The sequence below is a fragment of the Galeopterus variegatus genome, unplaced genomic scaffold, assembly GCF_000696425.1.
Source record: "Galeopterus variegatus unplaced genomic scaffold, G_variegatus-3.0.2 Scaffold1932, whole genome shotgun sequence".
Taxonomy (NCBI): domain Eukaryota; kingdom Metazoa; phylum Chordata; class Mammalia; order Dermoptera; family Cynocephalidae; genus Galeopterus; species Galeopterus variegatus.
Window position 1 is genome coordinate 203,041 of NW_007728043.1, and position 26,335 is coordinate 229,375.

Below are 26,335 nucleotides of genomic sequence, written 5' to 3' on the forward strand. Positions count from 1 at the left end.
TTTTCTTTTTTTTTTTTTTTTTTTTTTTTTGTCTTTTTTTCCGTGTCCAGCAACGGATCGCAACCCTCAGTGTTGCCCCCGTACCGGACCGGGGACCGGCAACGGGATCGCAAGCCTCGGTGTTGCTCCCGTGCCTCGCTCAGCCAGTGAGCGGGAGCCGGTCTGTATGTGGGATCCGAACCCTCGGACGGGAGTGCCGCCGCGCTTCCCAAGCGGCGCACTATCCAGTGCGCCACCGGGCCGGCCCCTTTAACTTGCTTTTTTGACTGAACTATGAATTAATTTTTTTTGTATTAATACATTATTGGTTATCTGTTGCCATATAGCAAAACCCCGGAACTTATTAGTGTTTTAAAAATATATTTATTATTTCATGGTTCCTGTGGGTCAGGAGTTTGGTATTGGCTTAGCTGGTATCAGATTTGAGGTTTCAGTCATAAACGGTTGACAGGCTAGAGGATTCACTTCTAAGGTGATTAACTCACATGGCTGGTTGGTGGCGGGAGATCTCATTTCTTCTCCACACGAGGTTCTCTGTAGGGCTGTGTAAAGCTACACAAATAACTACACGACTATGCCAGTTGTCAGGTTGAGGCAATAGCTACACTAATTGTATGGCTAGGCATACAATTTGGCATAACTAAAGCCAAAATGTTTCATTATTTTAGTTATACTAAGTTTCCATTTGTATTGTCAGGGCTAGGGCTCAGACCCTTCAAACCCACTGTACAGACTGGGTCACCAGACCCCTCACACACAGTTCTACGCTAGGTAATTGGGAAAGATCCTGGGAGCTGTTGGCAGATGACATGAACTCAGTCCTTAGCAGTAGCAGCAGCAGCTTTACAGCAGCAGAAGCAGCAGTGGCAGTGGCCTCTCAGGGCATCCCAGGGGCACTGACAGCAACAGCTTGCAGCAACAGTCTCCAGCAGCAGTAGAGGCCTCCCCATGCCCCTCCTGGGGGAGGGGGAGCGTGGATCAGAGCCACTCATCCTTTATACTTAAGTCATAACCCAGGACACTTGGGCATACATGCCTACTTACATCAGATGCTTGGCAAGATTCTGAACATCTGAGCATCTGACCATTTTCCTTCATATTCCCTACAGGCTGCTTGAGCATCTTCACAACATATAGCAGGCTCCCCAGAGAGTGAGTGATCCTAGAGAGAGCTAGGTGGAAGCTGTCCTTTTTATGACCTAGCCTCAGAAGTCATGTAACAGCACTTCTGCCATATTCTGTTTGTCAGAAGACAGTCTCTAAGTTAGGTCCACCTACAAGGGAAGTGGAATTAGGCTTCACCTTTTGAAGGGGAGGCATATCAAAGAATTTGTGGACATATTTTAAAGCCACCACAGTACGTACAGCTCTATCTTATTCATTTTGATGTTTACATTATGTTCCATAATATGGATATACCCTAATTTCCTTAAACATGCCCCAATTAGTGGGTATTTTTACTCTTCTAAACAATGCTGCAGTGAACATACATATACATCTTCAGCTAGAATTTAGTAGATTCCTAGAAGTGGGATTGTTGGGTTCTGAGGACCCAAGGGATTGATCTCTTATAACTAAAGAACCTGAATGAGTGCAAATATGTTTTGCTTTTCATCTGTGCTCTGGGAAGATTGTTTAGAAAAGTATTGGAGTTAGTCATTGCATGTAGTCAGACTCAGAAACACAAAACATGTTAAAACATAGCTCTAAAAATTAAAAAAAGTTTAAATACTATGAGAAATGAATTGGAGCTATAGATGTCGACATGAAATTCATAAACATAATATTGAGTGAAGAAAGCAAATAACAAAATATGTTTTACATGATGCTAGTTATATAAAATTTAAACATATGAAAAGCAGTATTATGTTGCTTAGAAATAGTGTGAAGTAAAAACAGAAAGAAATGTATGAGAATGATAAACCCTAAATTTTGGATAGTGGTTACTCTGAGAGGAATGCAGTTGAGGAGAGGCACATCTTTTGGGGATTTCTTAATTGGCAAAGTTTTATTTCTTAATCAGGATGGTGAGAACACAGATGTTTATATTATTTTTTGTACCTTTTTATATGTCTTTAGTATTGCTTAATAAAAATTATGAGGCTCTTGGAAAAATGTGTACATTTGTTTACTGATGGTGATTCTAGTGCAGTGAAGATAGTGGTAAAATGAATACCTAATCAGTACCTACAGTTAACACGAGATATGGTAAACTCTTAAATTCAGATGGATTTTCATCAGGAAACAATGAGCTAACTAGTGACAAGAGCACCAGGCTCAGAGGAGTCAAAAGATCTATGTTAAGGTGTCTTCATCACCACATCTAATAGTAGTTTACTTAACCTTCTGGGTATTTACTTAACTTTCTGTTTTCTCATCTGTAAATTGAGGGGAGCAAATCCACCTGTCTTAGTGCTATTACATAGGTCACATGAAATTTTTTTTTTTCCTTTTTTTGTCTTTTTTCATGACCGGCAACGGATCGCAACCCTCAGTGTCGCACCCGTACCGGCCTGGGACCGGCAACGGGATCGCAACCCTCGGTGCTGCTCCCTGCACCCCGCTCAGCCAGTGAGTGGGAACCGGTCCGTATGTGGGATCCGAACCCTCGGCGGGAGCGCCGCCGCGCTTCCCAAGCGGCGCACTGTAGCAGTGCGCCACCGGGCCGGCCCAGGTCACATGAAATTTTTTAAAAATCAAGAATATGAAAAGCACCTAGCACGGGGACTGGCACACAGCAAATGTTCACTGTTTTCTTCCTACTTCCACAGATTACTGCCATCTTGACTCTGGTACCATTTCTAACATTAAGCAAGTGCTTATTTTTAGTAATTGCAAAGTTTGCATTTTTTCATTTGTCTTGCAAGAAAAAATGTTCAGTATTAAATATTAAATCTTCTAGTGCCTTTACACAATGAATTAGAATTACTAGTGGGTACTAAACTGTATCGTTGTCATCTGTAGGGATTTCTTTTGTGCTGACATTCGAGCAGACTGTTTTTTCGCTGACTGAGTATTTCTTTGTTGTGGTGTGTTGGAGCTTGTTAATGACCAGATTCTTATGTGGCAGCTGCACATCACACATGCTTATTCTCCACGCTTACACCATAAATCTTCTGTAAGTGAGTGGCAGCACCACCTGCACAGCCTTTTGAGAGTGCAAATAGAGCTGTAATAATGGTATTTCACAATATTTCAGACATGTTTTCTCACACATTTTATCCCTGCTCTGACAACGAAATGATATTTCAGGGCGTGAGAAGTCGTTGTTACTATTTTATGTGAATTTTACCATGGAGACTGGCTGGTAATATTTCTTGTGTGCAGGTTTGTAGAACATGGAACATCAAGAATATTTAGTACATACTCAGCTGAGGTTTATGAAATACTTGGAGTAATTCTGAGAGTGTTTATGTTGTTACTTTTTCTACCTAAAATGTATGTATTCACGAGTTTTATCATTCTTAGCCAGCAGCATGTTAAAGCTAATGTTGGAGTGATGACACGTCCACTCATCCTTCCCAACCAAAGCTTTTCGACTTGGTGGCACTACTCTTTGTGACTAGCAGCCTAATAGTGATTAAGTGCAGGGACTCTTGAACCAAAATGCGCAAGTTCAAATCTTGGCTGTTTTCCTTACTTGACTCTGGGCAAGTTACTCAACCTCTGTGTGCCTTAGTTTCATCTGTAAAATGAGGATGACAGTAACATCTGCCTCCTAGGTTTGTTATGAAAATTGTTAATGTTTATTAAATATTTAGAATGGTATTTGACCCAGAATGAACATTCAGTGTTCATTAGGGGCAGATACCTGTAGAGCACACAGTGCTGAGCTTTTGTCAGCTCATTCCAGGTCAGATCTTTTTACTGTCCTTGCAATCAAATTAGTTATAGGAGCCAATAAGGACCGTGAGGAATATAGAGGGTTAGTAATGATGCTTTTCCTTTGGCGAAAGCTAACCCGAAGCCTGGGGGCAAGGGAGCCTGTCAGTGCAGTCCCTAAGCACCGCTTCTCAGGACAGAGAGCAGGGTGGACAAGGATGGGGAGGGGATCTGTAGGAACAAACAGTTTCTAAGTCAGTGTCTTAGTGCGTATTTTTTTAAGGTGCATATATGTAATGCATATATTTGTGCATATTTACATATTAAAAAAATCATTTTTTTCCATTACCATCTAATACATTTTCTAAGTTTCTACAGAAAGAAATTCGGCCTCAGCATGTAACTGGAATGGAAAATAAGAATTCTCACAATTGCTTGAAGTGTATTTCCAGCATTATTAATATTTCAAGACATTAGGGGAGAAGCAGTTTATTCCCTACCTAATTCAGAAAAGCCATTCCAAGCATCCTAGCAAATGTTGAAGAAATGATGGATAGAATTGATAATACTACCTCCTAGGTAGAAATGCAGGCAAAGCCACCCCCAATCTTAATACTAAGTGTTTCTAATCCATACCAATAATTTCTGTTTATAAATAGATCAATTGAATTCTCCTTTTTAGATTAGTAAATTTATTCTTAAGTCAGCCATCTTGGGTAGAGACCCATTGAGCTTACTCTAATAGTCCCCTCTTCAAGGGTAGGTACTGCTGGTGTGGAATTGGTGTGGAATATATTGAATAAGAAAAGTAGTTTAAAGATTGCTTAAAAGGAGAGCATTGTCTGACAGTCTGGACCCACAGTTGCCGTAAGGAGTTTAATTGCCTAAGAGCTGCTGGAGGAGGACACTTTTGTAATTCTTTTGGCGATTTGTTGCTAGAGAATCATTTAACCCCCCCCCCCCCCCATCTCTTGCCTCTCACCATTGGATTAATTCTGTGGCCTTATACACAAGGTTTTAACCTTGGTTTGACAGTTGATGTTGGTAGCCAATTAGTAATTATTCAGGACGTGAGGAAACATGGCACTTACTAAATTGAAAAGTCTATTGGAATATTTTTGTAGTCTCCAAAAAAACACCCAAGTATGGTCAGTAAATTCATATAGGAGAACTTTAGCCTGCCTGTGGTTGAGGGCCAATTCCATTTGCCTTTTGAACCTTTGGATTTAGTGAGAAGTTGCTAATCCTGTCTCCCATTTGACAGCTAGAAAGTATACTTTTCCCAGATTTACAAAGCAAGGTCAATTTTACCCAAAACTCTGTGTGGTAAGCAGAATATTAAGATGAGCTCCAGTGACTTTCAACTTTGTATAATTCCCTTCCATGTGAATATGATGAGATATCTTTCTTATGATTATGTTATCTTACATGGTAAGAGGGATTTTGCAGATGTAATTAAGGTTACTAATCAGTTGACCTTAAGGTAAAGAGATTATCCACATGAGCCTACCATTAATAGATGAGCCTTTGAAAAGCAAAGAGAGGCTGGCTGATTAACTCAGTTTGTTAGAGTGCAGCCTTATAACCACAAGGTCACCGGTTCAGATTCCCATTCTGGCCACCCCACCCCCCCCACCACCACCCCCAATCGTAAAAGCAAAGAGTTTTCTTTGGCTGGTGGCAGAAGGGAAGGCGGAGAGATTTGAAGCTTGAGAAGGACTGGACAAGCTCTGGCCAGAATGGGGACCTCAGACCTACAAACTCAAAGACACAGGTACTGCCAGCATCCTGAGTGAGTTTAGAAGCAGATTCTTTCCCAGAGCCTCCAGATAAGAGCACAGCCCAGTGAACACCTTGATTCCAGCCTTTGTGAACCCAGCTGAGCCCATTTGTACTTCTGACTTGCACAACTGTGAACTAATAAATGGTGGAGTTTAAGCCACTAAGTTTATGGTAATTGGTTTCATAGCAATAGGCAAGTAATACACTCTGGATTCCAAGTTGTTCTCAGACAAAGCACTGGATCTAAAAACTTTCCTTCATATTAAACTCCTGTTTATTAAGCTTAAGCCCAATGGATCTCCCAAGGAAGACATCCCAACTCCACAGTTACTCCAGGGGGAGGCAGTCATCCTTTCTAACTTATTTACCTTTTCAGTTCTACAGGAGTAGCTGTTTTTGGATCACTGTGTATCTCAGTTTTAGAAAGGGCAACCTTTTACTTTACCTAAATTATAGATCTTTTAGTTTTAATAAAGATTCCATCTAAAATATATGCCCGTTTTTTAACAGGCCTGGGCCTTTTCAAATAAATGTTTTACTCCAAGAGTTGACAGATAACAAGCACTATTATTCCTGTCTCGTCTACTCTTGTCACCTGTACCACCTCTTGGAAAAACTCTGTCAGGAACAATACAGAATGTTTACAGATTATATGGGGTTTTTTTAGCCTTTGACTCTCGCTAGCAATGAGGTTATGGGCTATGCTGCCTGAGGGAGCATTCAAAAAAACAAAAATCTGTTTCTTAGTACTAACGCAAGAGCCAGAACTGGACAGTGTCTCTTCTTGATGGTTCAGACAATCTGCAGTTGAGTAAAATAGGCATACCTTTTGCCTCATCTTCACCTTCACCCTCTTTCCGTTTAAATTCTTTCTTCATAATTTTGTGCCTTTAGGAGGAATTAAATGCATGCCTGCCTTCCTGTTAGGATAAACAGAGGTAAGCACTCTCTTGGAGGTAGTGGCATCTTTTATCTTTGTTATTTGGGAGTGTTCGTAATATATTGCTGGTTCTGCCAGAATGAACAAAGAAATGGTTTTAAAATCAAAATTATTTTTTACTTTAACATATACACCTGGTAGATGCTTTCTGATTTATAAATTGGCTTATTATAACTAATAATCCTATACAGCAGTGTTTCCTCAACCCTGGCAGTAGATTAGAATCACCTAAGGTCCATCCCAGACCAATTATAAATAAGAATATCAGGGGGTGGGATCTGACATAGTTATTTTTCAGAAGCTCCCTAGGTGACAAATGAGCAGCTGGGGTTGAGAACCACCACCATACAGTAAGTATCCCATTTAGAGTCGTAGAACTACATCTTGGAGAGAATACTAGGGAGTTATATTTCTATAAGCTACATGTGCTACTTTACCAAGAAAAAAAGCTTATGGCCAAAGTGAGTATTTTCTAGACTAAAATTATTGTAGTAATGCTTATAGTGTGGAACCACAAGTTCTTCTGTTAGAGAAGACTCTGGTAGTGTGTAATTTTTATGTGTTTGATTCTTACAGAGACCTTTATAAAGTATTAACAGTTAAATAAACAGACCAACAAACTATATTAGGACTTGGCAAACTTTTTCAGTGAAGCACCAGATAGTAAATCTTTTTGGCTTTGGGGGCAATGTGGTCTCTTTTGTAACTATGCTTAATTCAGTCTTTGCGGTACAAAAGCAACCATAGACAATATGTAAAAGAATGAATGTGGCTGTGTTCCAGTAAAACTTTATTTAACAGCTGGTGGGTTGAATTTGGCCTACGAGCTGTATAGTTTGTCAGCCCTAGTCTGTATGATCTTTGAAGATTGGATTAAAGCCCTCTAAAATGCAGCATGCAGTTGCTTCCTTATATCACGGGAGTGCTTGAGTGCCTCTGGGGGACTTGAACTCTTTATTAAGAGAATTGCATTATCTGTGTCATTGCCCCTCTGTTGAATCTCTGTGTCTAGAACACCTGACACATACTAAGCTTCTAGTAAATATCTGTTGAATTAATGCACATAGCACACTTCAGGTAAATTGGGCTTCTTAACCATTCTCAGAACTCTACCATGCGTATCTGTATCCTTTTACAGTTTCCCCCACCAAAAATAACTCTGTTTTTCCTCATCTCATTGTTTACATGTTTTCCAATCCAAGACCTGTTTGAAAGTCACCTTCCCCGTTCTCTTCTCCTTTCAAACTTTGGTAACTTGTTTCTGTTCTAACTGCATCTATTCAATCTTGTACAAAATATCATCTCATATTTGAACAAAAAAATGAGCATGTCTAATATTCCATACTGGGTTGAAAGCTTCTTAGATTTGTTTTCATATCTCTTCTAATACTTGGCATTGTGTCTTATGTGAAACAAGCAACCAGTAAATATATAAATGTTACTGTATAATAGTATAAATGTTTAATTTATAGAATTAAATGCTTGCTGAATTTAATCGACAGCATTTTGTTCATTCATTTAGAGCTTACCATAAATACTCTGATTTGTGTTATCTTTCCCCTCCACTAGATCACGTACTTGAGGACAGGGAGTATGTATTTCTCTTTATATCTCAGTGCCTGACATGTAGTAAGGTGCTCAATGTTTAATGAATTAGAGATTCCAGGATTGAATGTATGAATGAGTGAACGAACTTTTTTAGTGCAATGTATACTTTAATTTTTAGAATAGTGAACAATGAAAGCTTAGAAATCTATAGACTTGAATGCATGAGCTTTTAATTGACCTTTTCCAGGTGGAAGAACCATCCCGAGATGCTTTTTCCAATAGAGGTTTGACAAAGCAAGGTGTTTCCAGGTTCCTTCTCTTGGTATGGATTAGCATGTGCCTTAAAGGAAGCTTCTGAAAGTAGATTTTTCACACTTAAGAGAGATACAACCTTCAAAAGTTCTTAAGTTTTCCTCAAGTGGAAACATTTGTATGAGTTCCTGGAAGGGAAGGAATCTTTCTAAACTTATCCTCACACCAAAAGTTCATTTTACCTTTCTTCCTTTCTAATATATACATTTAAGCTATACATTTCTCTCTAAACATGGCTTGAGTTGCATCCCACGGGTTTAGATGTTATAGGTTCCTTATCCAAATATTTTAAAATTTATATTGTAATTTTTTACTTTATTGGTAATTAGAAAGTATATTACTTATTTTCTAATCCTTTGTGAATTTGCTAGTTATCTTTTTAGTGTTTATTTTAGCTTAAATTCATGTGGTCAAAATATGTACTCTGTATTCTTTCAATCCTTGAAATTTATTGAGACTTTTTTTATGATGAGGTTTAGGTCCATTTTGGTAAATGTACCATATGCTTTTGAAAAGTATGTGAGTTCTGTAGTTTTTAAGTACAATGTTTTGTATGTCAATTAAGTCTTAATTTGTTGTTTAGAACTTCTAAATTCTCCTTGAGAAATTTTTTTTTTGGTCTGCTTATTCATTTGCTTAGAGCTATTGATAAAATTCCAACTCCTTATTGGGTCTATCAATTTTTGTTTTATGTATTTCTCATATATGAAATATATCTTCCTGCTAGATTGATACTTCTATGACATGTCCTTTCTTTCAATAAAATTTCTGCTGATGCTTTTTGACTTAAAGACTATTGCATATGGTACTATTAGAGTTTTATCACTTTTTTTCTGGTTAGTAGTTACACGGTATAAATTTTTCTGTAGTTTTTCTTTCAGTGTTTTTCAGCTTTTCTGTGTCTTATATTTAAGATATGTTACTTATAAACAGTTTATAGTTTTTTAATCCAGTTTGATAATCTTTTGTTTTTTAAGTGACCTGTTTAGTCCATTTACTTTTTTTTTTTTTTTTTTCTTTTTTTTTTTTTTTTTTCTTTTTTTTTTTTTTTCCTTTTTGTCTTTTTTCGTGTCCGACAACGGATCGCAACCCTCAGTGTCGCGCCCGTACCGGACCGGGACCGGCAACGGGATCGCAACCCTCGGCGCCGCGCCCGCACCTCGCTCAGCCAGTGAGCGGGAACCGGTCTGTATGTGGGATCCGAACCCTCGGCGGGAGCGCCGCCACACTCCCAAGCGGCGCACTGTAGCAGTGCGCCACCGGGCCGGCCCTAGTCCATTTACTTTTAATGTACCTTTAATGTGATTTCTAGGCTGGGCCTTGAATATGAGTAGAACTTCACTAGGCTGAGAATGGGTGGAAGGCAGTCAGGCAGAGGAAGTAACATAATAAAACCACAGAAACATAGAAATGAACTGCATGTCAGGGGAAAGGTGGGTAGATAGATCATCCTGCTGGGGCAGAAAGGAGTGGCAGATGATTAGGCAGCAGAGGGAGCAGAGGCCTTGTCTGTTATGGTGAAGAGCCTATACACCTCCTGGGTATCTCCCCTAGTGCCCTGCACAGTTTGGAGCATATGCTAGAAATGATCAAGTTTTCCCACTACTGTGCTTGGCACTTTAGTAGAGTAAAACGAACATGTAAGATGTAGTACTTGCAGTTAATAACTAGTTAATTTTCATTGAAAAGATAAGATCTGGGAAAACACTGTTTCTCTACACTCATATACTTCTGGTGCCAGATGTGTGGGGTTTTTCTCACACTGACCTGTTCTCCCAAACAAGCTGGGTATCCTACGATTCAATTCTGGTACTGTCTACCTGGAGTTAGCATCAGATCCCGCAAGTGAAGGGCTCAGCTTCAGAAGACTATCTTCACTTCAGATGCTAATTGCAAGTCCAGCTCCTGTACTTGCAGTAGGCAGCTATAAATCAGCGTTACATAATTTGCTAGAATGGCTCACAGAACTCAGGGAAACACTTAACATTTACTGGTTTATTATAAAGAATACAACTCAGAAACAGCCAATGGAAGCGATGCATAGGGCAAGGTATTTGCTTCCATGCCCTCTTGGAGCACTGCCTTCCTAGCACCTTGCTGTGTTCACAAGCCTGGAGCTCCTCAAATCTCTGTTCAAGAGTTTTTATAGAGCTTAATTTCTATCCACCGCTCCCTTTCTTGGAGGAAACTTAATACTTGGTCTTTCTGATGAGAAGCCCCATCCTGAGGTCATCTACGGTCCCCACCCTAAGTCACCTCACTAGCATAAATTCAGTTGTGAGCCAGAAGGGCTTCCTGTGAATAACAAAAGACACTCCTATCACTCAGGAAATTCTAAGGGTTTTTTTTAGGAGCTTCTGTGCTAGGATTCAGGGACAAAGACCAGCTGAATTTTGTATTATACCACATAAGATACATTAAATTTTAAAGGAATAATAATACACAATTAAGAATTCAGAAAAACAAAAAATAGGTATTCAATAAAAAGGGAGCTGCATGGGAGGGAGGTGAAATTGGAATGCCATACTGTAACTGTATTGTTTCCTTACCTTCCTTACTAGACAGCGAACTCCTAGCAGGTAAAGACTATCTTTTCTGTATCTGCAGAGCCTCCTTGCCTAGTTCTTGGCATGGAGTGTAGGTACTGAACAAATGTTTGGAAAGTCCTGAGGGAGACATGAGCTGCCAGCCTAGCAGGAGTGTGTTGGGGAGGAGTAGCAGATACAGTGAGCAAAGAAAGACGGGAGGACGAACAGCTTGGAGGGTTTTGAGCAGGAATAAAGAGAAGGTATCAGTCTTGCCTAATGCCCTTGTGACTGTGATTCATGCCTTTTTTTGGTAATTAGCAAGGGTTAGTAATCGTGGGTTGAATCTGGAATAGAATGGTAATGGAGTAGAAAGGGTAAGACCTATGGCAAAAGTGTAACAAAGCCTGGACAGTGTCTACATAGCCCAGTATGACTGCCCTGACAAGCCATGCTACTTTCTGACCCTCTCTGCTCAGTTTCTCTCCATACACCTCTGGGAATGAACAATCACCCTCTGACTGAATTTCCTTAGCTGGACTGCTTCTCACAGTTGTTAGAAAGTTCTCATTGTCCTTGAGACAGGCTATTGCTTTGAATGAAGATGCCTCTTTCAGTTCTTGCCAGAGTAAACAAACATCCTGTTTATATTAAATAGAATATTGAAGTAGAGTGAATGATAGTGTAACTAAAATGTGGAAATAAAATTTACTGCAGATATACTGTAACTTATTTAAGAGACCCTAATTGTTATTTTTCTGTGTTCATATATATGTGGTTGTCTTCCCTTTTGAAATTTTAGTTTTTGAATTTAGAAATTTTAGGAATTCAGAAAATATATTTGATTTTTAGAAAATGCACAGTTCTTTATGATGGTGAGACTTTTTAAAAGCCCAGTTTTCTCTTAGATTCTTTTTTCAAACCTAGATTTTTCTGTTTTTTCTTTTCCTTAAGAGATTTTTTAAATCTAATTGATTTTCAATTCTGTGGATTTTTGATCCTCGGGTAATTTGAATTCAGAAGAATGTTTAGAATGAGTCTGTTGGCTCTGTTCAATGAGGAAAGCCTTCTTAGCTTTCTAAATAATATTTCTGGGGTTACATGGATAGTTGATAGAGTAATGTTGTGAAATATTATTCTGTAGGAAAGAGGTTCTGAAGGTTTTCAGTTTTAAAAAATTTCCAGAAAACCACACAGGAGTATTCTTTAATTCACTCAAACTGCAGACCATGCTTAGAGACACAGACCCCTAAAAATAACTCTGTGCCACCAGAAATTTGTGGTCCATGTCTTAAATAGCTCAATATTCTTGACAACCATAATAGGAAATGAAAAGCTGCTACTGTCCCATTTAAAAATAACTAGGAGATTTTTAAAAATTGGGTGTGTATTTTCAACTCTGGTTTAAGTGTATATTTGATGCCCTGATGAAAACAGATGTCACCCTTAATTTTGAAATATTTAGGTTAAAGGAAAAAAAATGGCACTTAGTTATTTTTGGACTCAAGGTTATAGGAATAAGGAAAGTTACTTCAACACATCAGAGTTAAACAGATAGTTGGAATAAATCCAGACTTTGATGAGTACTTTTATATGGTGCTAGAGAACAACAGACTGCTTCATAGTGTCCTTGGCCTTGTTGCAATAAAAAGGTGGCTAGCTGATGTTAATAGAGAAAGTCCTGGGCGTCACTTTTTTCTTTTTGGCTGTTTGCATTGATAAACTGAAAATACCCCCAAGAGCATCCTCTTCTGTAGGATTTTAGTCAGCTGGTAGTTATGGTAACAGTGGTAAATGGGGGATCTGACAGTTCCTACTCTTTAGCCTCCGATAGGGAACTTTACAGTGCAGCTCTGTAGGGGAGTTACAGTTAATGAAACTAATGATTTAGAAAAACAAAAAAAACCCCAAAAAAACCCTCATTGAGTACTTCTGCCATAGTAGGCACTGTGCTAAATGCTCGACACAGATTATCTCAGTTAATTCTCCTAAACCCTTGTAATATCTCTAATTTATAGATGAGGATGGATAGTGAATCTCAGAGATGTCGGGTAAGTTGCCTAAGGTACCCCAGCAAGTAAATGGCTGAGTTGATCCAGAGCTTGAGCTTGTACCCATCATGCCTAGAAAACATCACCAGGCTTGGTAAAAGGAACAGCTCAGTAAGTGGAAGCTCTAATTTTATCATAGAAGAATTGGGCTCAAGGAATAGTTTTACCATGAAACAGGAATTGAGAACTGATTGGACTGTTTGAATATTTTTATGGCAGTGTCAAAACGTCACTCATATCCATATGTATGTTCTTTGTCGTTGTCTTTCATCATGGGCCAAACACTGCTGCTGCTGGGAAGGAAGGTGCGTGGATACCATTATTATAGCCCTTCACTGCATTTTCCCTGTAATTGTTAGTTGAAACCAGGAGTTAAGATTGAGAAATTCTTAAATCTCTGATTAAAATCTGTAGATAATCTTGCTTTATTTAAACAAGTTTTGAGAGTGGTTTGACAAGTATTTACTGACTTAATTCATCTTACAGTGATTAGTTTCAAAGATGTGTAAAAGGAACCAGTTCAGCACAACCACTCATGCGAGTTGTGCAGAGACACATTTGGTTATAAATAGAAATCAATTTTGAAGCTTAGTCTGTCAGTTTGCCAGGACTGCCATAGTGAAGCACCACTAATTGGTTGGCTTAAACGACAGAAAGTTCTTGTTTCACAGTTCTGGAGGCTAGAGTCAGAAATCAAGGTGTCAGTAGGGTTGCTTCCTTCTGAAGGAAGAGAGAGAGAGAGTCTGTTCCATGCCTCTCTCCTAGCTTCTGGTGGTTTGTTGGCAATCTTTGGTGTTCCTTGGCTTGTAGCAGCATCACCGTAATTTCTGCCTTCATCTTCACATGGTGTTCTCCCTGTGTGTGTGTTCAAAATTCTGAGGTACTGGGGGTTAAGACTTTAATATATGAATTTCGGTGGCACAGTTCAACCCTTAACAACAAGCATGGACAACTGTGTGTCACATATACCCTTTCCCTGGTGGCTTAACCTTCTTACCTGTACTAGCTGAGCTGTTATAGACAGTGTGTCCAGTTTAGTAAATAAGTTCTATTTAGTAGGGTACAGCTCCTGCTCAGAATAATACCAAAATAATGGAACTCTACAGTGATTTGAAATTGCAATTCCTGCCCTCTGCCAGCCCAGGCCTGCTTCAGGCTTAGAAGCTTGCAGGGGAAAGTTGACATTGTTGGCTTCCTTCTTTGTTCCACCTCTTCTCCCCCTCACTTCTGCTCTTTATGACCCTTACAGAGGCAGGCCTAGAGAGGCTTAAGGAAAAAAAGCCAGTTGGTCGATGGCTGGACTGTTTTCACCTGGCATAGGTACCCTCTGGATTGCAGATGTGTGGCTCTCTTTGGTAGGTTCCTGGGAGATCCTCCTACTGAGGCCTCCCCTCCCGTTCAGCTCCCTTGATAACAGCAGGGCCTCTCTTCCAGCTGGCCCTCACTATACTCTCTCAGCCCTAGTTTTTGGTGCTCCACCCCTCTGCTGGTTATCTCAACCCCTCTAGACTGTGCTTTCTTAGGAAGCTACCTTTAAAGGCAACCCTGTGACAGCCATTTTCCATGGGGTCTAATTTGGTTCATGGGAAATAAGAACCTTTGCTGTCACTGGAGATAGAGTCTACTCCCAGGGCAGGCTTTTAAAGTCTGCTGATAGGTACATGGTGTTCAGCCACAGCATCTCACCTTTAGGCTTAGTTTTCAGGCTTGAGTCAAATCCTAATCTTTGTGTCCATCTAAGTCCAGGAGATACTTGTCCATCTCTTCAGGTAGTTCCCTGGAAGCCTTTCCAGCTTGCTATGGAGTGAGGAATAGCATTCTCCTCTTTCCCCCACAGGCAGAGGTGGAAGTGGGTACAAGGAACCCACAGCAGACTGACACTCTCCAGCAGCAGTATCCTCTTTGTGCCTTTTCAGCCTCAGCTTCTCAGAGGCTGGAAGAGACTGAGTGGCTAAGATGGGCAGAGTCAGATAGGACTTCTCCTTTGCAAGTCCTGCGTGGATGATCTGTTTTGCTAACATCTCTATGCAGGTGTGAACTGTGCTACTCCCTGGAGGTACCAGTCAATATCTGAACAATTAAGAGAGAAGGAAGGCCAAACTTGGGGATGGTATCATTTGTAGAGGAAAACAAATGATGGTTTACTTGTATTACAGAACCAAGAGGGTTGGGTCATTGGATATGAGTTCCCAACCTTGAAGAGTGCATCCTTGCATTGCAGTTTGCACATTTAAACATCATAAAACAGTTTAATACATAACTTCTTTTGCCTCTCTTGTCAATTTGTAGAAATTTTCAGCTACATGGCTTTTGTTTGTTTGTTTTTTAAACAAATTTGGATTTTCTTAGTGGAGAACTAACCTATAACAGCTCTGCCATTTTTGCCCATATGACTTTGTACAGTAGCTCTGAAGAATGTCTTACTATGGAGGAGGTGGGAGGCAGGCTGTGTGTGTTGAATCGAAAAGCAACATTGGGTTCATTGTTTTACTCTGCAAAAAGATCATCCTGTTCTAAAGATATGATTTAAATGCTGGTTCTTTGCTGTATTCATTACAATAGAATTCATTCAGCAGTTTAAACTTAAAAGGTGATTATTTTAATGCTGAAATGTGTTATTTATATCTCTTCATAGAGCATTCAAAGTTGGACAATAAAAGATTGGTTCAAGTTCACAGAATTTGTGTCATCTACTTGGATAATTTGTCTATTGGCCTTTTTATTTATTTATTTATTTTTGTCTTTTTCCGTGTCCGGCAACGGATCGCAACCCTCAGTGTCGCACCCGTACCGGGCCAGGACCGGCAACGGGATCGCAACCCTCGGTGTCGCTCCCGCGCCTCGCTCAGCCAGTGAGCGGGAACCGGTCTGTATGTGGGATCCGAACCCTCGGCGGGAGCGCCGCCGCGTTTCCCAAGCGGCGCACTATAGCAGTGCGCCACCGGGCCGGCCCTCTATTGGCCTTTTTAAAAAATAAGTAAAACTCAGTGGAAGAGACCACACAGAAGAGAGAAACAAAGTTGAGAGAAAGTAGTAGGGATTTGAGTAGTAAAAGCTGATAATGTGGATAAACAGAACTATTAAAAACAGTGTATGTATAGTTAAGTCAAGAATAAATATTGAAATCTTTCAAGTCCAAAATAGTTGTGGAAGACAGGATGAAAATATATGAAATAATCACTTTTGGTGCTTGATGGCCACAGCGGTGCAGGGAGCCTGAGGGCATTGGTACTGCTCTCACTGGGGGAAAGCAGAAGGCAGGCCAATGGTTAATTCTTTCTACTTTTACTATTTGGACATAAAAAGGAAAATGGAAGATGGAAGTATGGATACAGATGCATAGGAAACCAGTAAACCTGAGAATAAACTATAAACCTGAAAATAAACTTGGACAGATAGGAAACAAATACAGAAATAAATTACATCATATTAAAGGGGCAAGATATATTAAATGTCTTCATGCCCTAGTTAGTGTGTTGTAAATTATAGTAACTGAAGTATCTGTAGTTGTAAATGTTAGTTAAGTTGCATAGTTCCAAAGAAAATACAGTATGAAACAATGTTATTAACACAGAAATGTTTGCTTTTGGTGATATGGCTTATTTTATAAAAACAAACAAACAAACAAACAAAATGGAAACCTTTACCGAATGAGAAACAAAAAAAAGACTTTTGTTTTTACAAGTTTGTTTTAAGGAGTATTGACATGATAGCATCTATTCCTTTTTGTGTACCAAAAATTAAAAACTCAGTTTCAGGTATGAGGTGCAAGGTGTTTAAGTTGTTTATTTTAAATCATCAGATGATTTTCTCACATAATACTGGCTTTTGGATTTTTAAAGCTATCAGAATAGTTTTAGAAATACCTTTCCAACTGTGGAAAATTATTACTACCACTATGAAATTTCCAGCTAGCCATATTCTATGATGGTACCTCACTTTCTAATGCATTACGGGAAGTCGGTTTTACCCTTAGAAAGAGTAACTCCCCGATACATACATCCTACTTGGGGGTTAGAAACATACAACTACTAATTGTCCTCAAAGCTCCTTAGAGAGGGATGTGGCAGAGAAACTTGAACTTTAAAAACCCTTTTTATATTCATTAGTTTATTCATCCATTCAGCAAATACTTGTTGAAAGCCGAATATGTGATATAAAGTATGTTAAAATGTTTATAAACACAGATGACCAAGACACTGTCCCTGCGTTGAAGGAACTCAGTCTTCTGGGTTTTATCTTTTTCATATTTTCATAAAAATTCTAACTTTGTTATTTACCTAGGCCTGGTTTCTGTTGAGTATTTTACTGGTTTGAAATATTTATTGCCGTATAGCGCAAGTATTAACGGACTAAATATCTTTCATGATACCTTGCTTTATGTAATGAAAGTCACAGGGAAGTGGGATTTTATTCCCTAAATTATAAGCTCCAGTTTTAATGTTTCTCAACATTCTTGCAGAGAATATGCAACACGTGCCTTTCAACCCTACAAATGAATCTTTAAACAGCACTGTGAAACCATCAACAACTTCAGTTTCAACCAATACGACAGTCACTGCCTTGAAAACCATACCAACATCAAAAATGGCAACACCAGGGGTGTCAACAAATACGACTTCCACCACCTTAACGTCTGTATCCAAAACAACTGTTTCACAAAACACAACTCAGATGTCAACATCCAGGACAACCATATCCCACAATAGTTCGGTGACATCTGTTTCTTCATCAGTAACAAGTATGTATTAAAATTGACCTTCTGCAAGTAGTTGTTAAATGCCACATTTAGGTTAAGTGCTACATTTAGGTCATCATCCCATTTTGCAAAAATAGTACAGAATCTTTCTATGCCTTGATTTCCCCTCATCCCCAGTTCAGTGTTCTTACACAGAAATTCAGAAAGTTTTAATTAACAATGTTTTTAAAAGAAAGCACTAAAAAGCCTTTTTGTTTTGTTTTGTTTTCTTCTAGTCACAGCAACTATTCATTCTAAAGAAAATAAAGGATCAAAATTTGATATTGGGAGCTTTGTTGGTGGTATTGTATTAACACTGGGAGTTTTGTCTATTCTTTACATTGGATGCAAAATGTATTATTCAAGAAGAGGCATTCAGTATAGAACCATGTAAGTCTCCTTTAATTTAATTTTAATTCTCATAATAATTGTGTCTTTTTATGGGGTACAGAGTGATGGTTTGATATGTGCATACGTTATATAATGATCAAATCAGAGTAATTAGCATTTCCATGACCTGAAACATTTATCAGTTCTTTGCGGTGAGAACATTCAAGTTTCTTCTAGCTTTTTTGAAATATGTGCTGCATAACAGTGTTTCAGTCAGCAAAGGACTGCATATATGACAGTGGTCCCATAAGATTATAATACCATATTTTTATTTTACATATTTTATATATTTAGATATATTTATATATGCAAATACTTACCATTATGTTACAGTTGTCCACAGTATTCAGTACAGTAATATGCTGTACAGGTTTGTAGGCTGGGAGCCATAGGCCATACCGTATAGCATAGGTGTGTAGTAGGCCATCCAGGTTTGTGTAAGTACACTTCACCAATGACAGAATTGCCTAACACACATTTCTCAGAATGTACCCCCCATTAAATGATGCTTGATCTTCATTAACTGTACATTATTGTTAACTGTAGTCACTCTAAGTTCCATTAGAACACCAGGACTTATTTCTCCCATCTAACTCTTAACATTGTACCCATTGTCCATCCTCTCCCCATCCCTCCACCCCCTACCTTCCCCAGCCTCTGGTAACTTTTATTTTATTCTCTACTTATGAGCTGAACATTGTTTTGTTTTGGAGGCTGGCCATCATGGGGATCCAAACACTTGACCTTTATAAAACCATGTTCTACCAACTGAGCTAACTGGCCAGCCCTGAGCTCAACTTCTAAAAATTGCACATATGAGTGAAATCATGCAATATCTGTCTTTCTGTGCCTGGCTTGTTTCACTTAACACATTGTCGTCCATGTTCATCCATGTTGTTGCAAATGACAGGATTTCATTTTTTTTTTTTATGGCTGAATAGTATTCCAGTATGTATAATATACTACATTTTCTTTATCCATTCATCCTTTGATGGAGACTTAGGTTGATTCCATACCTTGGCTATTGTGAATAGTACTACAGTAAACATAGGAGTGCAGATATCTCCTCAACATACTGATTTCATTTCCTTTGGATATCTACCCAGTAGTGGGATTGCTGGATCATATGTTAATTCAATTTTTAGTTTTTTGAGGAACCTCCATACTGCTTTCGTAATGACTGTACTAATTTACATTCCCACCAAAAAAGAAAAGGGTTCCCTTTTCTCCACATATTTGCCAACACTTGTTAGCTTTTGACTTTTTGATGGTAGCCATTCTAACCATAATGAGGCGACATCTTATGTGGTTTTTGTTTACATTTCCCTGATGATTAGTGATGTGAACAAAAGACCTGAATAGACATATCTCAAAAGAAGACCATGTAAGTTTTGATTGGTCAGGACTTTTTAAAAAATATATTATTTCTGCATGTCTTTAATTATCATGCCAGAATATTAGTTAAGCCAATATTCATCTCTAGGATGAATAATTAGTAGACGTGTGAGTTATGTTCTCATTACCCCTCTGCCCAAAGTAAATTGTTTTTGTACAAGCTTGTAATTATAATTATTTGCAAATGAAAATGGATGTATGTACCTATAGAAATGTTTGCATTTTACTAGTGTTAAACATTTTTTACTAGAGACTAAAGTTTAGCCAACTGTTTTTACTTGCTTATACCACCGATCATAGGAAATACCAGGAACCATCAGGCTATTGACCTTGTTTGTTCGTGTCTTTTGGTGGTACCAAATAGCATCCGTGGTTTGAAAAAAAAAAGTATTTGCTTTCCATGAGAAAGACAAAGTAAAATTCTTCTGAGAGCCTCATGTTTTTGATTATTTAAATGAATGGTTAGTACTTTATCATTTTATTTTTAGATGAGCTTTGTCAACAAGTCTCAACAGTCCGTGTTTACCCTGCATAGCTCTATATGTCTTATGGTTTTAGATGTGTCATCTCCTCATTTTTGTTGCTCTGATAGTTGTCTTGGTTTTAGTCTTTAGAGTCATATGTTATCTTAGTTTGTGCTGATATAACAAATTACCCTAGACCGGGTACCTTGAACAACAAATAACTTATTTTTTACTGTTCTGGAGGCTGGAAGACCAAGATCAGGGTGCCCACATGTGAGTTCTGATGAGGGCCTTCTTTTAGGTTGCAGACTGCCAACTTTTCATTGTATCCTCACGTGGCAGAAAGAGGGCTAACGAGCTCACTGACCTCTTCTTATAAGGGCACTGTATTAGTGCGTTTCTGTTGCTTGTCACAAAATACCTGGAACTGGGTAATTTATAAAGAAAACAAAATGTATTGCTTACAGTTTCAGAGGCTGGGAAGTCCAAAGTTCAGGAAACACATCTGGTGAAGGCCTTGGTGGTGACAGTAACGCAGGGTTCTCACATGGCAGAGCAGAGAGAGAGAGAGAGAGAGAGAGAAAGAGACTGTCCTGTGCTCTCATTTTAATCCATTCATTGGGGTATGATCCTCGGAATCTAATCACCTCTTCAAGGCCCTTTCAATTACCATAACAGGATTTTCCACTCCCTTAACAGTCACAGTGGAGATCAAGCTCGTAATACATAAAACTTGGGGGACACAATTCAGTCCATATCAGGCATTAATTGCATGCATGAGGGCTCCACCCTCATGATCTAATAACCTCCCAAAGGCCCCCACCCCCAAATACCATCACATTGGGATTAGGGTTTCAACATATGAATTTGGGGGGGACACAAACTTTCAGTCCACTGACAATGTACAAGAGCCAGTTCATTCTTTTAATTGTTAATGTCTATAAATGACACAGAATAGATGACCATTTTCCAAGATTTGCTCTGTAGGTTAACAGTTGTTATACAGATATGTGTCCTACACACAGAGTTCCCATATCAGAAACATTTAGGAAATGCTGGATTGAATAAAGTAAAATAAAACAATTTACTACAAGACTTCTCTAAGCCTTTGATGTGCTGATGTACATTATGAATTACCAGGAGGGAATACAGAATGAAATATTTCTCTGAAATATTGTTGAAAGAATAAATCTCCTCTCCCATTTTTTTCAAGAAGAACTAGAATTATCTATCTATTGGACTTAATATTGTGTGGAACACATTTTGGGAAATGGAATAGACCATTGAAGGGAATCTTCCATTTTTGACACTAGGTATGATTCAATACATATAAAAATAAAAGCAAATCAGACTTCTTGGCATGTTTATAACAAGTACTAAATAAGAACACAGAAAGGTTCCAAAACTTTCAGTTCATTGTAAGCTTCTAAATAAATATCAAAAATGAAAATGGGATCTAGCAAAGTTATATTACTGTCACTTAAAAATGATATTTTAAGAAGAAAATTGTATTTAAGTTATATTGTGTATCTCATATCAAACTCACTTTAAAAGAATATCAAAGTGGTGTTTTGTCAGATTAAAAGCATATTCAAAACATTAATTCTAACCTTTTGAAGATCAACATACAAAAGAATACATAATGTTTTAAAGTATGAAATATTTTTAAAAACTACTACGTATTTCTAGAAATATTTATCATCTTTTCCTGGTAAACTTCATCAATTAAATATTAGGCACATTTTTATTCTAGTAAATTACATGCAATTCATTTTTTATTATATCAATATTTGTTGATATGATTGAGGCTATTAAATAATGAAACAATTAAATTAAGATGTGCTATTTTTAAATTTTAAACTGCCTTAAGTACAAAGTATGTAATTTTAGCTTCATGGGCTAATTTTTCTTCACATGTACATGACCAGATAATGTTGTATGTCCTATGGAAGAAGTCATAGTCCAGAATCCCCATACTGTATTGGAATTATGCTGGCGGAAGCACAGACTCTAGAAGTTTCACACTCATAGAAGTCTTATTTTCATACAGGAGAGTCAGTAGATGATGAAAACACCATACTTAGTCACGTCAAAGTTCACCCTTTTCTCCCCCCACATTTTAACATTTCTGCAATTAGGATACATCTTACAGTTTATGGGATGAGAGAGTACTGTGTTGTAGTTTAATTGGCTGTGTTTTTCTTAGTTCTACATTAAAAAACATAGTCCCATTTTAAAGCCAGTTTTTCCTTTGAAACTGTAAAAATGGCATTCAATAGCTAAGAACTTAAAATTTGTCCCGTTAAAGAAATGAGATCTTCTGTATCTAGTATTAGTGAGCATTTCTAATTTTCATTTATTGGACAATAACACTGATTAAAATTTTAGCTCCTATTTCTCAGAGTCACAATGGACAATGAGTGGAGTGAAATGGTTAAAAGATGGGTTTGGGGAGATGGATTTAGTTGTGGTGTTTTTTGGGTTTTTTCTTTCAATTGTGGTAAGAACATTTGATAAGAAATGTACCCTATTAAACTTTTAAGTGTATGATATACACTTGTTGCACAATGTTGTACAGCAGATCTCTAGAACTTACATCTTGCATAACTGAAATTCTATAGCCACTGAATAGCAACTCACTTCTCTCTCCCCCCAGCCCCAGATGGACTTAGTTTGATTCTGGTTCTGCCTTTGACTAGCAGGGTGCCTTTTCATGCTTATATAAACGAGGCAGTATAGTGTGTGTGGTCAAGAGCTCAGGCTCTGAGGACAAAAGAGTTCACATGCATGCTTGACTTCTGTCTGCAAAGTGGGATAATGAAGAAAAATGCCTCAGCACAGGGTTGCTGTGATGATAAATGAGATATAGATATAAAGTATGTAACATAACACCTAGCACATAGTAAATGCTCAAGAAATTATATGAGGGCGTTTTTGTTTGTTTTCTTTTAAAAGAGGATTATAATAGCTAAAACTGGTCAAAAGTTAGATAGCCACCAAAAAGAGCAGAGATTTGAGTGCAGGTTTGACAACCTGTTGGAATCCTTAACCACCATTTTACCAGTCACTTTTAAGAAACTTAGAGAGAGCAATGACATTAATTTTGATTGTGAAGCTTGAAACTTCTATCTTTACTTACTTACATATATGAACATGTAAGTAGTTTTGATACAAATACAAAACAAAGTAATTGTAACTTTTGATATATTACAGTGATGAACACGATGCCATCATTTAAGGAAATCTAAGGACCAAGGACAGAAGATTGCAGCCATATCAATTTATTTTGGTTTGTTAATAGTTTAAAACAATATTCTTGAACATAGTATAAATAGGCCACACATATAACATACAATGTACTACATAAATATGTAAAGATTCTTCATGATTACTGAAGGTAAAAAGGGTTTGGTTTGGGTTTTTTAGTGAACATTTGGAGCTTATAGATAGTTAATGCAATGGTTATATTCACTTTTAGTGAATACATAGTAAGACAAATAAGTCCTATCTCTCTTTTTTTGTGTGTGTGGCATTGATCACATAGGACCAGTATTGAAAGACATCATCACTGAAGGGCGGGATGCCATCTGGACATACAGATAAGGAGCTTGTCATAGCACTCAGGATTTTGAGTGTCTTTGTTGCTTACACAAAGAACTTCAGTGCTTTTCAGTGCTGGATATATTCTAATGACTAATGCCACACAACAGAAATTATACAAATGAGTAAACCAGGCCTGAAGCACAATTTAAGAACGGATCAACATTGTATATGTTTTAAAGTGTAATAGTTGGTCTAGAAACAAAAACACCAGAAAAAAAATCTTCATATAAAATCCAAAGCAATACCTGGGCCTAGCCCTGGTAGAGATCCACTGGAGCATTGCCAAATATGTATTTTCATTAATAACTTCTTTTGAGCTTTCAGTGTTGATATAATTTTCTTTTCTTCTCTGTAATTTAGATAAACTGCACAGTGTGTAACATGGTAATGTTTTGAAGACTTAGTTGTTAATATTAAATAATCCTAGCATTATAGGGAAAAACTCCTAGAAGTTAGATTATTTGCTACTGTGAGAATATTGTCACCACTGGAAATTGCTTTTATTTCATTCTCACTTGTTAATTCTAATGTTATATTTAGTGGATGTTTTTTAAGAAATGTAGAGCTGCTTTTAGTATCTAGAAATTGTTGATGGAGTGTAACACACCTAACTTAAAAAAAAAAGTCTCTTATATGATTTCCAAAACAACATTTAGAATTCTGTGGAGTCAAAACTGTAGATTAATGTTATGTTTATTAAGCCAGGGATTGTGGGAATACCCCCAGGATATTTAACCTGCAGGAAGAAAACAATGCATTTTCATGTACTCATTTTGCTCAGAGATTTGGGAAAATGGCATTTTTACATAAAAATTAGCACCAACAGATATTGGAATAAATTCTTATGAAGTTTTAAGAAAGGAATTTTTAGATAGGAAATTTCCTGCTTCCTTATTTGGGTATTCCCCCAGACCACTCCTCTTACTTCACTGCTGAAGAGGGAGGTATTTTCAGATGCATTATGTTAAAAGAGAAGAAGCACAGTATTGTAAAGACACAGATATTAGCCAGTGTATATTGGAGTGTTTTTAGTTTCACAGTTTATATTCCAACACTCAAAACTCAGGGTCACATTTTAACAAAAGAGGTATTTAGTCACAATAAATACTAAGATAGTATTTCTATGTTAGAGGGCCAAAGTAAATCACACCAATTTCTGAAAGTCTAAAAATGAGCTATGATGTCCTTAGTGAACATGCCACCTACATTTGATAGAATAAAATTAAATCTTTGCGATCAACTATTGGTTTGCAGAGAATACCAGATATCAAGAATACTTAAAGGATTGTTTCTAATTGCTGTATAAGCAATTGACCTGATAAATATGGATATGACTGGATGTAATAACACATGGAGTATGAAGGAAATTTTATGAAACATGTTTAGATTAGTTTGAAAATACATTTAGGCTGATGAGTGAGTTGTATGTTACTAACTTGGCCCTAACTGCTCATGGAACCAATGGTTTTCATTTCCTTGCCTTCCCCCCCCCCCCCAAAAAAAAGAGGGCTTTTAAATTTAACTACTAATTTTATCTCTTGCATTCTTGGTGTTTCAGTACTTCAAGTCAGTCAGAACTTTGTGGACTGGCCTAAAGTTTTTCTTGAATAATTGTTTCTTTAGCACTTTGAAGATAGAAAACCACTTTTTAAGTACTTGTCATTATTTTCCTTGAAAATTTTCTGTTTGGGGTTTGAAATAATTTACTTATGTATTTTTCTCTGTTATGTCTTTTTTATAAGTAGTATAATTTGTTACTTTCAAATACCAATACTTTTCAATGCCATATTTTTTTTTGTTATTTGCAAAAATGGAGGGAAACAGTGATGCAAAATAATATTTTGCTTTGAAATGTTTCCTAAGCATAAACTTATCTTCCTAATTATGTTTACTTAAGCAAATGCTCAATTTTGTTTGCATTCCTTAAGAATGTATTTACTTGAAGATAAAAACAATCCGCATGTATGTCTAAATATTAGGCAGAAGCTAATCTGTGATTTTAGTATTTCCTTGGATAATCCATAAAAGGAATAATTCAAATACAGGTAAATGAGAGTTGGCAGTATACTATACTGATAATTTTGTATGTTCAGGAAAAAAAAAAAAAAGCAAACTCCTGTTACCTTTCTTTTTCTTTTTATTATAATGACCACCTTTTGGTATTTCCTTGTTATCAAGATCTATTTTTTGAATAAAACTTGTTCTCTATGTAAGAGTTTCATATGTGTTGTTTGGCATCGTTAAACTGAAGAGAAGTTAATAGAATAGAAAAAGCCTTGGGCTGAGCCAGTGGGCGCGCTCGGGAGAGTGCGGCACTGGGAGTGCAGCAGCGCGCCCGCCGCAGGTTCGGATCCTATATAGGGATGACCAGTGCGCTCACAGCGCTCATTGGCTGAGCGTGGTGCGGCTGGTCTCAACAAGGACAAAAAAAAAAAAAACAAGAATAGAAAAAGCCTAAAATAAAAAGGCAGATTGCATGTGCTAAACTGACACTAACTGTAAAGCTATGGTCTTCCACATGTGGTTGCCTGGACAAGCAGCAACATGACTGGCCCCAACCCAGATCTGTTAAATCAGAAACTTGGGAGTGGCGGGTCAGCCCCGTGGCGCACTTGGGAGAGTGCGGCGACGCTCCTGCTGCGGGTTCGGATCCTATATAGGACTGGCCTGTGCACTCACTGGCTGAGCGTGGTGCGGGCAACCCCACACCAAGGGTTGTGATCCCCTTACTGGTCACGAAAAAGACAAAAAAAAAAAAAAAAAAA

At 37.8% G+C, this 26,335-nt stretch overlaps 1 protein-coding gene across 1 annotated transcript in view; it reads left to right on the forward strand.

Moving 5' to 3' along the window:
* The window catches only part of TMEM123 (transmembrane protein 123), a 52,675-nt gene extending 26,890 nt beyond the window's left edge, over positions 1-25,785 (forward strand). Inside the window, exons 3-5 of the mRNA XM_008579628.1 lie at positions 17,443-17,721; positions 17,955-18,108; positions 23,181-25,785. Of these exons, the coding sequence (XP_008577850.1) occupies positions 17,443-17,721; positions 17,955-18,108; positions 23,181-23,205 (458 nt within the window). The 3' untranslated portion in view covers positions 23,206-25,785. The remainder of the gene's footprint in view (positions 1-17,442; positions 17,722-17,954; positions 18,109-23,180) is intronic.
* Positions 25,786-26,335: the final 550 nt, after the last annotated feature.